Source organism: Anomaloglossus baeobatrachus, chromosome 11, assembly GCF_048569485.1.
Source record: "Anomaloglossus baeobatrachus isolate aAnoBae1 chromosome 11, aAnoBae1.hap1, whole genome shotgun sequence".
NCBI lineage: Eukaryota > Metazoa > Chordata > Amphibia > Anura > Aromobatidae > Anomaloglossus > Anomaloglossus baeobatrachus.
Genome location: NC_134363.1, coordinates 185,895,069 through 185,909,431, shown reverse-complemented (window position 1 = coordinate 185,909,431; position 14,363 = coordinate 185,895,069). Strand labels below are relative to the sequence as shown.

Below are 14,363 nucleotides of genomic sequence, written 5' to 3'. Positions count from 1 at the left end.
AAATACCAGTATATTGGTTGATGGGGTCCTGGAGTTTCTGGTAAGGTCTGTTTTACCTATATGTCTATTCTGCATTAACACTCCGGAGCAGAACTCCTGTATTACAATTACTAGGACCACAATGCTACTTTTTGCCTTTATCAGCCTGAATACATTATCTATAGAGAAGGACTGACGGCAAAATACAGCCGGAGAGTAACTGCTGCCGTCACCAGCACCGGGCTCCGGCCGCGTAATGTATCATCAGCTCAATGGGAGCCGAATAATGGAGGCGCCGCCCCGATATCTGCAGCCCTGAAAGGGGAATAACCCAGACGTCTCCTCCCTGAAAACCGCACCGACTGGAGGGGATTATGGCTGCATTACTGAGAGGCCGTGAGAAATGCCGAAAAATCCTACAAATGCAGCCGATACTAAGAAGACATACACCTGCAAAAAGTCTACATATAAGGTGCAGTCACTGTATATACATTACTGATCCTGACTTACCTCCAGTATTATACTCCAGAGCTGCACTCACTATTCTGCTGGTGCAGTCACTGTGTACATACATTACATTACTGATCCTGACTTACCTCCAGTATTATACTCCAGAGCTGCACTCACTATTCTGCTGCTGCAGTCGCTGTGTACATACATTACATTACTGATCCTGTGTTACCTCCTGTATTATACTCCAGAGCTGCACTCACTATTCTGCTGGTGCAGTCACTGTGTACATACATTACATTACTGATCCTGAGTTACCTCCTGTATTATACTCCAGAGCTGCACTCACTATTCTGCTGGTGCAGTCACTGTGTACATACATTACATTACTGATCCTGAGTTACCTCCTGTATTATACTCCAGAGCTGCACTCACTATTCTGCTGGTGCAGTCACTGTGTACATACATTACATTACTGATCCTGAGTTACCTCCTGTATTATACTCCAGAGCTGCACTCATTATTCTGCTGGTGCAGTTACTGTGTACATACATTACATTACTGATCCTGAGTTACCTCCTGTATTATCCTCCAGAGCTGCACTCACTATTCTGCTGGTGCAGTCACTGTGTACATACATTACATTACTGATCCTGAGTTACCTCCTATATTATACTCCAGAGCTGCACTCACTGTGTGTGATATGAGATCTCTACTTAGACAATGTCTCATGGTTTGGCGCATTAATATTTGCGGTTAATTGATGGGACACTATAGTTGGAGTTTGGCCGGGTCCAGTGTCTCGTGTTATGATGAAGCCATGCAGAATGAAGAGGTCAGGGGTGATGGTCCAGAGGTCAGGGGTGATGGTCCAGAGGTCAGGGGTGATGGTCCTGAGGTCAGGGGTGATGGTCCAGAGGTCAGGGGTGATGGTCCTGAGGTCAGGGGTGATGGTCCTGAGGTCAGGGGTGATGGTGATGAGGTCAGTGGTGATGTCGGGGGTCCGGCGTCTCCTCACCCTTGTGTGCAGTGAGCAGCGGGGACAGCGTGCTGTGGTGCCACACTGTGATGAGTAAGGTCCAGGGCAGAACGATGAGTACAATGGCCAGAATGTCCCTTCTCTTCAGCATCTCCAGGGTGGGCTGACCCCAGTGCTCCTCATTACCTGAGGTGGGCGCCCCGACAGCACAGAGAACAGCAAAGCAGACAGGAGAGAGGTCAGTATACAAGACAGCGAGGCGCAGAGGCACAGCACAGCTCACACAGTCCCCTCTTACCAGCGCTTAGCACCCACCCATTGCAGCAGGCTGGGGGTCCCCGGCTCTGCCCGGAAGGGAAGGCAGGTCACAGAGAAGTGGGGCCCGGGCCCCTCACTGGCCAGGTCCTGCGGAAGAGCTGCACAGAAGGAAGCCTGCGGGGGACAAAGAGAGAGCAGAGGTTAGCGCCAGACGGAACCGCGACCAAGGGACACAACATAGCGAGGCCGGCTGTTCAACAAGGGAGTGTATCCGAGAAATGTACCCAAGAAATGTATCCGAGAAATGTATCTGAGAATTATGTATCCGAGAAATGTATCTGAAAAATGTACCAAAGAAATGTATCCGAGAAATGTATCCAAGCCATGTATCCGAGAAATGTATCCCAGAAAATGTACCAAAGAAATGTATCCGAGAAAATGTATCCAAGAAATGTACCAAAGAAATGTATCTGAGAAATGTATCCCAGAAAATGTATCCGAGAAATGTATCTGAGAACTATGTATCCGAGAAATGTTTCCGAAAAATGTACCCAAGAAAGGTAACCAAAAAATGTATCCCAGAAAATGTACCGAGAAATGTCACCAAAAAATGTATCCCAGAAAATGTACCGAGAAATGTCACCAAAAAATGTATCCCAGAAAATGTACCGAGAAATGTCTCCAAAAAATGTATCCCAGAAAATGTACCGAGAAATGTCTCCAAAAAATGTATCCGAGAAATGTATCCAGAAATGTACCCAAAATAAGTATCCGAGAAATGAATTTGAAAAATGTATCCAAGCAATGTATCCGAAAAATTTATCCAAGAAATGTTTGCGAAAAATGTATCCGAGAAATGTATCCGAAATATGTATTTGAGCAATGTACCCGAGAAATGTATCCGAGAAATGAATCCGAGAAATGTACCCGAAATATGTATACGCGAAATCTACCAATGTACCCAAGCAATGTACCTGAGAAATGTACCCAAGAAAATGTGTCAGAGACATGTATCGAGCACTGATCCCAGGCGGCAGCGGAACGCCTCCGGACACATGGCCGCCACGTCCTAGTGTCCAGTCCCTATGAGCAGCCGCAGGCCTCGGCCTCTGTGCCCCGGGGGCCGCACTCGAGTCCTGGAGCTTAGAGAAACCCAGACGCCTGGCCCATGCGAGGACAGATCTGTCACTCACCGGTGGGGGACACTTTGTAGATTTTGCATTGCAGCTCTTATTACATATTGGGGTCCGGGTGCCCCCATTTTTATTACAAGTAAAGTCTCTGTGACAGTAACTGTGAGACCTCGTCACCGTACAGGACCTCCCCAACCATGGGAGGACGGGTCCTGGAGCCCCAGAGCAGCTGCATCAGCCGCCTCCAGTGCAGCCGCCCCAATGGTGGATTCAGGGTCTTCTATGATGAGACGTTTATAGGTCGAAGTCAAATCACCGGTGAGGAAATAAACTACAGACACTATCCAAGTGACGCAACTGGATCCCTCATCGTCACTCAGCGCCACAATCCGGACTCGTATCCGCACCGACTCCGCACCAACCGGCCTGGATCCAACATCGCTAATCACCAGAGGACTTTTCTTAAACACTTTTGGCAAGTATCACTGTATCCTGGAAACACGTCATGAGACCCTCCGTATATCGGGAACACCCCACAAGACCCTCCGTATATCGGGAACACCCCACAAGACCCTCCGTATACCGGGAACACCCCACAAGACCCTCCGTATACCGGGAACACCCCGCAAGACCCTCCGTATACCGGGAACACCTCGCAAGACCCTCCGTATACCGGGAACACCCCGCAAGACCCTCCGTATACCGGGAACACCCCACAAGACCCTCCGTATACCGGGAACACCCCACAAGACCCTCCGTATACCGGGAACACCCCACAAGACCCTCCGTATACCGGGATCACCCCACAAGACCCTCAGTATACCGGGAACACCCCACAAGACCCTCCGTATACGGGGAACACCCCACAAGACCCTCCGTATACCGGAGACACCCCGCAAGACCCTCCGTATACCGGGAACACCCCACAAGACCCTCCGTATACGGGGAACACCCCACAAGACCCTCCGTATACCGGAGACACCCCGCAAGACCCTCCGTATACCGGGAACACCCTACAAGACCCTCCGTATACCGGGAACACCCCACAAGACCCTCCGTATACCGGGAACACCCCACAAGAGCCTCCGTATACCGGGAACACCCCACAAGAGCCTCCGTATACCGGGAACACCCCACAAGACCCTCCGTATACCGGGAATACCCCACAAGAGCCTCCGTATACCGGTAAAATTTGTAGTAATGTAACTTCTACATCAGGAGGTGATGACAGTGTCGGCCATTACTCCCGGAGCTGCGCTCCAGTCTGTGACGGCTTCTCCTGGGAAATAATAAACCTAAAGAGCGGGAACGATGGAGAATGTCCTCACACACAACATAACGTCTGGACCCCGCGGCCGTCAGCACCGTCCGCCCCTGTAGAGCGCAGCAGCCGGGGTCCCGGGGCTCTTCCATATTTAATCCTTCGTTCTGTCATGGAAGTGACAACCCAGCGCTGAAGCATTACGAGGACTGGGAGCAGTTGTCAGTCCGGGGCTGGGACCAGTGGCTTCTGCCTTCATCTTGGTATTTCTTAATGTCTATTGAAGATGCTCGGCCCATCGCCCAACCGCCCGTCTGCAAGAAGTGGAAGACATCGAGTTTGACATTTGGACCTGGGGCCATTATGTGCGGGTCACTGGGCTCAGACTCACAGTAACTAATCACCGGCAGTGAGAATCCCCCCCGTCCCCCCGTGCGAGTGTCGCCTCCACTGAGCACTGTGTATGAAGCAGAGCAAACACGTCCGAATGAGGGACGTAACATGGCCACATGCACAGAGACGCCATGATGGGGCATCGAATCGCTGCCTCCAACACCTGGACCTGTGACCGGATCTGTGAAGAGACCGAGGGTCCGTCCTATAAGGGGCCAGAGACACTGGACACGATCCTGCACCAGATGGGGGCCTCCTTTCAGACACGGCCTGGCACCAGATGGGGACCCCCTTTCTAACATGGCCTGGCACCAGAAGGGGGCCCCCTTTCAGACACTGCCCGGCCCAGATGGGACCCCCTTTCAGACACTGCCCGGCCCAGATGGGACCCCCTTTCAGACACAGCCCGGCACCAGATGGGGCCCTTTTTCAGACACGGCCTGCCACCAAATGAGGGCCCCCTCTCTGACACGGCCTGGCACCAGATGGGGCCCCCTATTTAGACATGGCCCGGCACCAGATGGGGACCCCTATTCAGACATGGCCTGCCACGAAATGGGGGCCCCCTTTCAGACACGGCCCGGCACCAGATGGGGGCCCCCTTTCAGACACGGCCTGGCACCAGATGGGGGCCCCCTTTCAGACACGGCCCGGCACCAGATGGGGACCCCCTTTCAGACACGGCCCGGCACCAGATGGGGGCCCCCTTTCAGACACGGCCTGGCACCAGATGGGGGCCCCCTTTCAGACACGGCCTGGCACCAGATGGGGGCCCCCTTTCAGACACGGCCCGGCACCAGATGGGGGCCCCCTTTCAGACATGGCCTGGCACCAGATGGGGGCCCCCTTTCAGACACGGCCCGGCACCAGATGGGGGCCCCCTTTCAGACACGGCCCGGCACCAGATGGGGGCCCCCTTTCAGACACGGCCCGGCACCAGATGGGGGCACTTATTTTATATACAATGAAAAATTACAGGCACTGATCTTTGGATTTTACAAGCAAAAGGTCCATTTTTATTTATTTTTTACCACTTTTATCATCCCAATCCATTAATGATCATCTGCACCCATCAATACCCAGGAGCATGGCCTTCTCTATGGCATCCAGTGGGCATGTGCCAGGAGGAACCAGAGGAGAAGCGTTCCCAGCCACCGAGACGTGAGGCAGATGGTGCTGTGTATAAGGCCGGTGCTAAGCCCAACTCCCAGACGTCTGTCACAGACCCTGCCCAAAAATAAACCGAAACGCCACGGCCACTATGATCGCTGCACTTGCCTATGCGCCCCGCTGCTCATGTGCATAGGCAAGTGCAGCGATCCTCCCGGCTACCAGGCGCATGCGCAACCTGCCACTGTGCTCAACTCCACCCAGGGCTGCTAATAGGAATTTCAGGGCCCCTGACTGGCATAATTTTGGGGCCCCCTTGAGACTCCACCCCAGCACCATCTCCATCCCTGCTCTGCCTCCACCCTGGTTTGTAAGCCAATAAATGAAGCGTGAAGGGGCCCCCCTTCTGTTGGGGCCCCGGACTAGAGTCCTGTTTGTCCCCCCCTGGTGGCGGCCCTGCTCCACCCGCCATAACGGTTTGAGCAGGTAGCCTGTTGGGGTCTCAGTGGTGGGAACGGACCTACAAAAACATATTCACGAGACCCCTTAGAGGGACAGTCCAGTCTTCTGTTGCCTTGCGGCTCTGGGATCCTGACTTCATTAACTGACATTAGATTGTAAGCTCCTGGAACTGCAGCCTGACGTACGTGACCGCAATCTTCATATAACGCTACCGAATAAGTTAATATAAAAAATAAACTTTTCTCTAATAAATCAGAACATTTTTTGCTCCATTCCTGTGTGCATGTGCCCTGTGTGCATGTGCCCTGCACACGGCAGCACGGACCGTCTCCCATTCACCGCGCTCGGCCCTGGTATAAGTCTCCGCTCCCTATTACCGCCATTTCCAGGCCCGTTCCTCGGCGCTGGTTTCTTGCTTCCCGTGTAAGATGCTGTATATAGGGCAGGTCCCCGGGCTCGTCCTGCCGCGTCCCAGAGGAAAAGCTTCCAGACTCCTCCAATTAACCTGTAACTAACCCCGAGGTCCCGACACAACTCAGAAATCTGCAGAGGGATCAATGTGACCTGGAAATGTGACCTAAAAATCACCGGCGACAAATCTCCACCGAAAATCAGGCCAGAGACAAGACGGCAAATTGTAGATAAATTGGGAGGACGGCGACCTCCAGCGACACCGAGTAATGAAGACCGGACGCCGCCATGTCACATCTAACAGTCACCTGTACAGCGCAAATCAGAGCATTGTACGGGAGAATCAGAAGAATATTATATTATATATATATATATTATATCTCAGCAATTCACCAGTGTATATATGTAGTAATATTTATCCTGTACTGATCCCAAGTAAAATGCTGTATTATACTCCAGAGCTGCACTCACTATTCTGCTGGTGCAGTCACTGTGTACATACATTACATACATTACATTACAGCCTTTTCTGACTAATTAAGACCCATTACAATAGTGATCCTGAGTTACCTCCTGTATTATACTCCAGAGCTGCACTCACTATTCTGCTGGTGCAGTCACTGTGTACATACATTACCTTACTGATCCTGAGTTACCTCTTGTATTATACTCCAGAGCTGCACTCACAATTCTGCTGGTGCAGTCACTGTGTACATACATTACATTACTGATCCTGAGTTACCTCCTGTATTATACTCCCCAGAGCTGCACTCACTATTCTGCTGGTGCAGTCACTGTGTACATACATTACATTACAGCCTTTTCTGACTAATTAAGACCCTCCCCAAACTTGTGAACAGCACTCATACTTGGTCAACATGGGAAAGACAAAGGAGCATTCCAAGGCCATCAGAGACAAGATCGTGGAGGGTCACAAGGCTGGCAAGGGGTACAAAACCCTTTCCAAGGAGTTGGGCCTACCTGTCTCCACTGTTGGGAGCATCATCCGGAAGTGGAAGGTTTATGGAACTACTGTTAGCCTTCCACGGCCTGGACAGCCTTTGAAAGTTTCCACCCGTGCCGAGGACAGGCTTGTCCGAAGAGTCAAGGCTAACCCAAGGACAACAAGGAAGGAGCTCCAGGAAGATCTCATGGCAGTGGGGACATTGGTTTCAGTCAATACCATAAGTAACGTACTCCACCGCAATGGTCTCCATTCCAGACGAGCCCGTAAGGTACCTTTACTTTCAAAGCGTCATGTCAAGGTTCGTCTACAGTTTGCTCATGATCACTTGGAGGACTCTGAGACAGACTGGTTCAAGGTTCTCTGGTCTGATGAGACCAAGATCAAGATCTTTGGTGCCAACCACACACGTGACGTTTGGCGACTGGATGGCACTGCATACGACCCCAAGAATACCATCCCTACAGTCAAGCATGGTGGTGGCAGCATCATGCTATGGGGCTGTTTCTCAGCCAAGGGGCCTGGCCATCTGGTCCACATCCATGGGAAGATGGCTAGCACGGCCTACCTGGAGATGTTGGCCAAGAACCTCCGCTCCTCCATCAAGGATCTTAAGATGGGTCGTCATTTCATCTTACAACAAGACAACGACCCAAAGCACACAGCCAAGAAAACCAAGGCCTGGTTCAAGAGGGAAAAAATCAAGGTGTTGCAGTGGCCTAGTCAGTCTCCTGACCTTAACCCAATTGAAAACTTGTGGAATGAGCTCAAGATTAAAGTCCACATGAGACACCCAAAGAACCTAGATAACTTGGAGAAGATCTGCATGGAAGAGTGGGCCAAGATAACTCCAGAGACCTGTGCCGGCCTGATCAGGTCTTATAAAAGACGATTATTAGCTGTAATTGCAAACAAGGGTTATTCCACAAAATATTAAACCTAGGGGTTGAATAATAATTGACCCACACTTTTATGTTGAAAATTTATTACAATTTAACTGAGCAACACAACTTGTTGGTTTGTAAGATTTATGCATCTGTTAATAAATCCTGCTCTTGTTTGAAGTTTGCAGGCTCTAACTTATTTGCATCTTATCAAACCTGCTAAATCTGCAGGGGGTTGAATGCTACTTGTAGGCACTGTAAATCTGCAGGGGGTTGAAGACTACTTGTAGGCACTGTAAATCTGCAGGGGGTTGAAGACTACTTGTAGGCACTGTAAATCTGCAGGGGGTTGAAGACTACTTGTAGGCACTGTAGTATATACCTCGGCAGCCATGTAATCTACCACAGGGTCCACTAAGCATTTCCTATAACCCAGCTGCTGTTTTCGTCTCTGTCTGATGGTGGCGCTATTAATACTGAAGAAAAAAGACAGCATCAATGTAATAGAAAACTCTTCAGCGCCGGAGACGACCCCCGGATAATGAAGGTGAAACAATATATATTACTCTAAAATGAGGGGCGGTAATTCCGGAGCAGCCTTATTAGTTAACTCATCAAAATTTCCATTAAGTCAATTAGAGGCACAAATGAAATACCTGTGCTGCGCCGCACTCTGCAGCCGCCATCCACCGCACAATTAGCGCCATAATGAGTTCCCAGATGTCATTGAAACATGTTTCACTTTTCCAGTATTTCCATTGTGATGCAAATGAATCAATTATCATCGCACAATGGACGCAACGGCCAAAAGACCTGAGAACGGACGAGGCCACCGCCTGCGCCCACCGCCTGCGCCCACCGCCGTCCCGGGCAGTGACACCGTGCCCGCAGGAATGGACCCGGCAAGCTTACGGATATGAATCCACAGGACACATTATATATGTAGAGCAAACACAAATATCCCACACACACACATATATATATATATATATATATATATATACAGTCATATGAAAAAGTTTGGGCACCCCTATTAATGTTAACCTTTTTCTTTATAACAATTTGGGTTTTTGCTATTTCAGTTTCATATATCTAATAACTGATGGACTGAGTAATATTTCTGGATTGAAATGAGGTTTATTGTACTAACAGAAAATGTGGAATCCGCATTTAAACATAATTTGACCGGTGCAAAAGTATGGGCACCCTTATCAATTTCTTGATTTGAACACTGCTAACTACTTTTTACTGACTTACTGAAGCACTAAATTGGTTTTGTAACCTCATTGAGCTTTGACCTTCATAGGCCAGTGTATCCAATCATGAGAAAAGGTATCTAAGGTGGCCACTTGCAAGTTGTTCTCCTATTTGAATCTCCTATGAAGAGTGGCATCATGGGCTCCTCAAAACAACTCTCAAATGATCTGAAAACAAAGATTATTCAGCATAGTTGTTCAGGGGAAGGTACAAAAAGTTGTCTCAGAGATTTAACCTGTGAGTTTCCACTGTGAGGAACATAGTAAGGAAATGGAAGAACACAGGTACAGTTCTTGTTAAGCCCAGAAGTGGCAGGCCAAGAAAAATATCAGAAAGGCAGAGAAGAAGAATGGTGAGAACAGTCAAGGACAATCCACAGACCACCTCCAAAGACCTGCAGCATCATCTTGCTGCAGATGGTGTCACTGTGCATCGGTCAACAATACAGCGCACGTTGCACAAGGAGAAGCTGTATGGGAGAGTGATGCGAAAGAAGCCGTTTCTGCAAGCACGCCACAAACAAGAGTCGCCTGAGGTATGCAAAAGCACATTTGGACAAGCCAGTTACATTTTGGAAGAAGGTCCTGTGGACTGATGAAACAAAGATTGAGTTGTTTGGTCATACAAAAAGGCGTTATGCATGCAGGCAAAAAAACACGGCATTCCAAGAAAAGCACTTGCTACCCACAGTAACATTTGGTGGAGGTTCCATCATGCTTTGGGGCTGTGTGGCCAATGCCGGCACCAGGAATCTTGTTAAAGTTGAGGGTCGCATGGATTCAACTCAGTATCAGCAGATTCTTGACAATAATGTGCAGGAATCAGTGACGAAGTTGAAGTTACGCAGGGGATGGATATTTCAGCAAGACAATGATCCAAAACACCGCTCCAAATCTACTCAGGCATTCATGCAGAGGAACAATTACAATGTTCTGGAATGGCCATCCCAGTCCCCAGACCTGAATATCATTGAAAATCTGTGGGATGATGTGAAGCGGCCGTCCATGCTCGGCGACCATCAAACTTACCTGAACTGGAATTGTTTTGTAAACAGAAATGGTCAAATCTACCTTCATCCGGGATCCAGGAACTCATTAAAAGCTACAGGAAGCGACTAGAGGCTGTGATTTCTGCAAAAGGAGGATCTACAAAATATTAATGTCACTTTTATGTTGAGGTGCCCATACTTTTGCACCAGTCAAATTTTCTTTAAATGCGGATTGCACATTTTCTGTTAGTACAATAAACCTCATTTCAATCCAGAAATATTACTCAGTCCATCTGTTATTAGATATATGACACTGAAATAGCAAAAACCCAAATTGTTATAAAGAAAAAAGGTTAACATTAATAGGGGTGTCCAAACTTTTTCATATGTCTGTATATAAATACACATAAATATATATACACGCACAGTCATGGCCAAAAGTGTTGGCACCCTGGAAATTGTACCAGAAAATTAAATACTTCTCCCAGAAAGTGACTGCAATACACATGCTTTTTTCCATTGCGTGTATTGGAGCAACGCAAAAAACAAAAAGGCAAACTGGATCTAATTTCACACAAAATCCAGAAATGGGCCAGAAAAGATTGTGCCACCTTTCCAAAATTGTGGGTAAACAACTTTGTTTCCAGCATGTGATGCTCATTAGGACTCACCTGTGACAAGTAACAGGTGTGGGCAATATGAAAATCACACATGAAAGCAGATTAAAAGGAGAGAAGACTGAATCTTTGCATTGTGTGTCTGTGTGCATGGACAATAGAAAGAGAAGAAGAGAACAATCTGAGGACTTGAAAAAGTAAAATTGTTGAAAACTATCAACAATCTCAAGGTTACAAATCATCTCCAGAGATCTTGATGTTCCTTTGTCCATGGTGCACAACATAATCAAGGAGTTTACACCCCATGGCACTGTAGCTAATCTTCCTGGATGTGGACGGCAGAAAAAAAAAATGATGAAAAGTTGTAACGCAGGATAAGCCCAGCTCAGGGGGCATCAGTGTCAGCGCAAACTGTCCACATCTGAATGCCAGGAAATGCTATGGAGGAGACCCAGGAGAACCCCACTGCTGACACAGAGACAGAAAAAAGCCAAAATGTATGTGAATATCCAAAATCCTTCCTGGAAAGCGTCTTGTGGGCAGATGAGTCCAAGATAGAACTTTATGGTAAAGCGCATCATTCTATTTACCAAAAATGTAATGAGGCTACAAATAAAACAGCACAGCACCTTCAGTCACACAGGGTGGAGGTCAGAGATGTTTGGGGTTGTTTTGCTGCCTCTGGCATTTGGAGCGCTGAGTCTGTGAAAGAAATCCTGAAATCAGAAATTACAAGAGGATTCTGGGTGGCAATGTAAAGCCCAGTGTCAGAAAACTGGGGGTGCGTTCTAGGCCAGGGGTCTCTGCAAGAGAATGACCCAAACACTTCAAGATGCCCCAGAAATGGATGGAAACAAAGCGATGGAGAGTTCTGAAGTGGCCGCAATGAGTCCAGACCTAAACCCCATTGCCACCTGTAGTGATACTGAGTTACCTCCTGTATTATACTCCAGAGCTGCTCTCACTATTCTGCTGGTGCAGTCACTGTGTACATACATTACATTACTGATCCTGAGTTACCTCCTGTATTATACTCCAGAGCTGCACTCACTATTCTGCTGGTGCAGTCACTGTGTACATACATTACTGATCCTGAGTTACCTCCTGTATTATACTCCAGAGCTGCACTCACTATTCTGCTTGTGAAGTCACTGTGTGCATACATTACATTACTAATCCTGAGTTACCTCCTGTATTATACTCCAGAGCTGCACTCACTATTCTGCTGGTGCAGTCACTGTGTACATACATTACATTACTGATCCTGAGTTACCTCCTGTACTATACCCCAGAGCTGCACTCACTATTCTGCTGGAGCAGTCACTGTGTACATACATTACTGATCCTGAGTTACCTCCTGTATTATACTCCAGAGCTGCACTCACTATTCTGCTGGTGCAGTCACTGTGCACATACATTACATTACTGATCCTGAGTTACCTCCTGTATTATACTCCAGAGCTGCACTCACTATTCTGCTGGTGCAGTCACTGTGCACATACATTACATTACTGATCCTGAGTTACCTCCTGTATTATACTCCAGAGCTGCACTCACTATTCTGCTGGTGCAGTCACTGTGTATATACCTTACATTACTGATCCTGAGTTACCTCCTGTATTATACTCCAGAGCTGCACTCATTATTCTGCTGGTGCAGTCACTGTGTACATACATTACATTACTGATCCTGAGTTACATCCTGTATTATTCTCCAGAGCTGCACTCACTATTCTGCTGGTGCAGTCACTGTGTACATACATTACATTACTGATCCTGAGTTACCTCCTGTATTATACTCCAGAGCTGCACTCACTATTCTGCTGGTGCAGTCACTGTGTATATACCTTACATTACTGATCCTGAGTTACCTCCTGTATTATACTCCAGAGCTGCACTCATTATTCTGCTGGTGCAGTCACTGTGTACATACATTACATTACTGATCCTGAGTTACCTCCTGTATTATACTCCAGAGCTGCACTCACTATTCTGCTGGTGCAGTCACTGTGTACATACATTACATTACTGATCCTGAGTTACATCCTGTATTATTCTCCAGAGCTGCACTCACTATTCTGCTGGTGCAGTCACTGTGTACATACATTACATTACTGATCCTGAGTTACCTGAGTTAATCTGCCTCTACACAGCCAAAATCTGCCCCTACACAGCTGAAATCTGCCCCGGTACAGCCGAAATCTGCCCCGGCACAGCCGAAATCTGCCCCGGCACAGCTGAAATCTGCCCTGGCACATCCGAAATCTGCCCCTACACAGCTGAAATCTGCCCCGGTACAGCCGAAATCTGCCCCGGCACAGCCAAAATCTGCCCTGGCACAGCCAAAACCTGCCCCTGCACAGCCGAAATATGCCCCAGAACAAATGAAATCTGCCCCAAAACAGTCGAAATCTGCCCTGACACAGCCGAAATCTGCCCCGGCACAGCCGAAATCTGCCCCGGCACAGCCGAAATCTGCCCCGGCACAGCTGAAATCTGCCCCGGCACAGCCAGGCAAGGGCCGAAAAAAGGCTTCTCATTGGTGTAACGCAACATTGTATCCTCCGGTGCGGACGTATCACAGGCGCCTCATGTCGGTTCTGAGGTTACACAGCTTCAGCGCTCGTTATGTCTCACATTCAGAACCTGCAGCTCCGGGATTACATGAAGCTCATGTCCTGTCACCAGGGGGCGATGTGATACGGGAAGGAAATCGGGGGGAGGAGGCGGCGACACCGGAGCCTCGAGACACAACATCATCCATTATGAGCAGATTGCAGGAAATTCCTGCTCAGAAAATGACTAAGGCCATGTTCACACGCTGCGTCTTTCCTAACCCCAAAGATGCAGCAATTTGGCCCCAAAAAACGCACAAGCAGCAAAAACGCATAAAAAAAACCATGGATTTTTTACTGTTTTTTGCCACATTTTTCCCAATGCGTTTTTAAGTCAAATCTATTCACTGGAAGGGCTCAAAAACGCTAGAAAAACGCAGAAATAATTGACAACGTGCATCTTCAAAACCGCAGCCAAAAAAAGATGCAAAGAGTCAGCAAAAGAGAAATCTCATAGACTTTGCTGGAGGAAGGAAATGCTGCATATAGGTGCATCTGTGTGATGTCAAAAACGCAGTAAAAGATGCCCTGTGTGAACATAGCCTTACTGTTTAAATAAGTCGGTTTTTTATTCCATGTATTTTATCAGAAATGTTTGCCATT

The 14,363-nt window shown here is 48.1% G+C and overlaps 1 protein-coding gene across 3 annotated transcripts in view; it reads right to left on the bottom strand.

Annotated features, from left to right (window-relative positions):
• The window catches only part of B3GAT1 (beta-1,3-glucuronyltransferase 1), a 55,737-nt gene that overhangs the window by 9,999 nt on the left and 31,375 nt on the right, over positions 1–14,363 (bottom strand). Inside the window, exons 2-3 of one of the 3 annotated variants that reach the window (XM_075329233.1) lie at positions 1,724–1,840; positions 1,448–1,594 (exon numbers count right to left, since the gene is read on the bottom strand). In XM_075329233.1, coding sequence (XP_075185348.1) covers positions 1,448–1,594; positions 1,724–1,727 — 151 coding nt within the window. In that variant the 5' untranslated portion in view covers positions 1,728–1,840. Of the gene's footprint in view, positions 1–1,447; positions 1,595–1,706; positions 1,841–14,363 lie in introns of all 3 variants that reach the window. The other 2 variants (XM_075329234.1, XM_075329235.1) reach the window with 2 other exon arrangements.